The sequence below is a fragment of the Buceros rhinoceros genome, unplaced genomic scaffold (genome assembly GCF_000710305.1).
Source record: "Buceros rhinoceros silvestris isolate BGI_N320 unplaced genomic scaffold, ASM71030v1 scaffold37414, whole genome shotgun sequence".
In the NCBI taxonomy this organism is placed as follows: domain Eukaryota; kingdom Metazoa; phylum Chordata; class Aves; order Bucerotiformes; family Bucerotidae; genus Buceros; species Buceros rhinoceros.
Genome location: NW_010408343.1, coordinates 11249 through 12096, shown reverse-complemented (window position 1 = coordinate 12096; position 848 = coordinate 11249). Strand labels below are relative to the sequence as shown.

The following is an 848-nucleotide window of genomic DNA, read 5'->3' as shown; positions in this document are numbered from 1 at the left end:
AGTGCAGGGGGGGGGGGGAAAAAAAAAAAAAAAAAATCAAGCTCCCACCACATGCAGCTCCTGTCGACAAGGGGCCCCAGCTGCCACCTCACAGCAGCAGTTGGGAACCAGTGAGAAGTCTCCAACAGGTTCCTGTTTGCTAACGGGAAGGGTTGGCAGTGAAACTGGTGAGGAAAAAGCTGCTTCTTCCAGAAAGTGGTGCTCCAGGGAGGGGTTAGGATGGCCAGGACCCCTTGCTGCGGGTCGAGACCTGACACGCTCGAGCATGCTGTGGAAAGCAGCGTTTCCGTTGAGACCATGGCAGCGGGATCATGACGACATGGAGGTTTCAGCTTCCAGCGGTCAGGGAGGGCTCCTGGGCTAACGCTGGGGAAAGCTCCCAGCCTGGTGCTTTGGTTTTAAGGGGAGGTTATTGCTCCCGACTTCTCAGGCTTTTTGCCCTTCGACAGGGCAGCTGCTTGCTTCAGGAGTTCTCTGTTCTTGGCCTGGAAGCAGAGGGAAAATGGGTATTTAATGGCACGGATCATCACTAGCTCCTGGGAAGGGCAGAACTGCCTGGACAGAAGCTGCTGGCCTCCCACGCACAGAGGAAAAGCAGGCAGACGCTGCTGCACCGTGTCACCGCCTGAGCAACCAGTGCTCCCTGCCTCGGGACACCACTGCAAACTGGGGAGGGGGCGCATCTCCCGCTCAGCCCGTGACCTCGCGGCCAAGGCTGTCAAGGCACCCAAAAAAGTGGTGGTTTGTAATGGGAAATCTGTCTGTTCAGAACTGGGGTAAGGAAAGCGACGAGATCAAAACGCCTCTGGGCTGACACAGCCGGTGCAGGACCGATACAGCAGGACAGG

General features: G+C 57.3%; 1 protein-coding gene across 1 annotated transcript in view; it reads right to left on the bottom strand.

Annotated features, from left to right (window-relative positions):
* Nucleotides 1-246: 246 nt before the first annotated feature.
* The window catches only part of FAM76A (family with sequence similarity 76, member A), a gene marked incomplete at its 5' end in the record, with an annotated part of 11143 nt that continues 10541 nt past the window's right edge, over nt 247-848 (bottom strand). The window contains one exon of the mRNA XM_010134841.1: nt 247-485. Coding sequence (XP_010133143.1) covers nt 399-485 — 87 coding nt within the window. The remainder of the gene's footprint in view (nt 486-848) is intronic.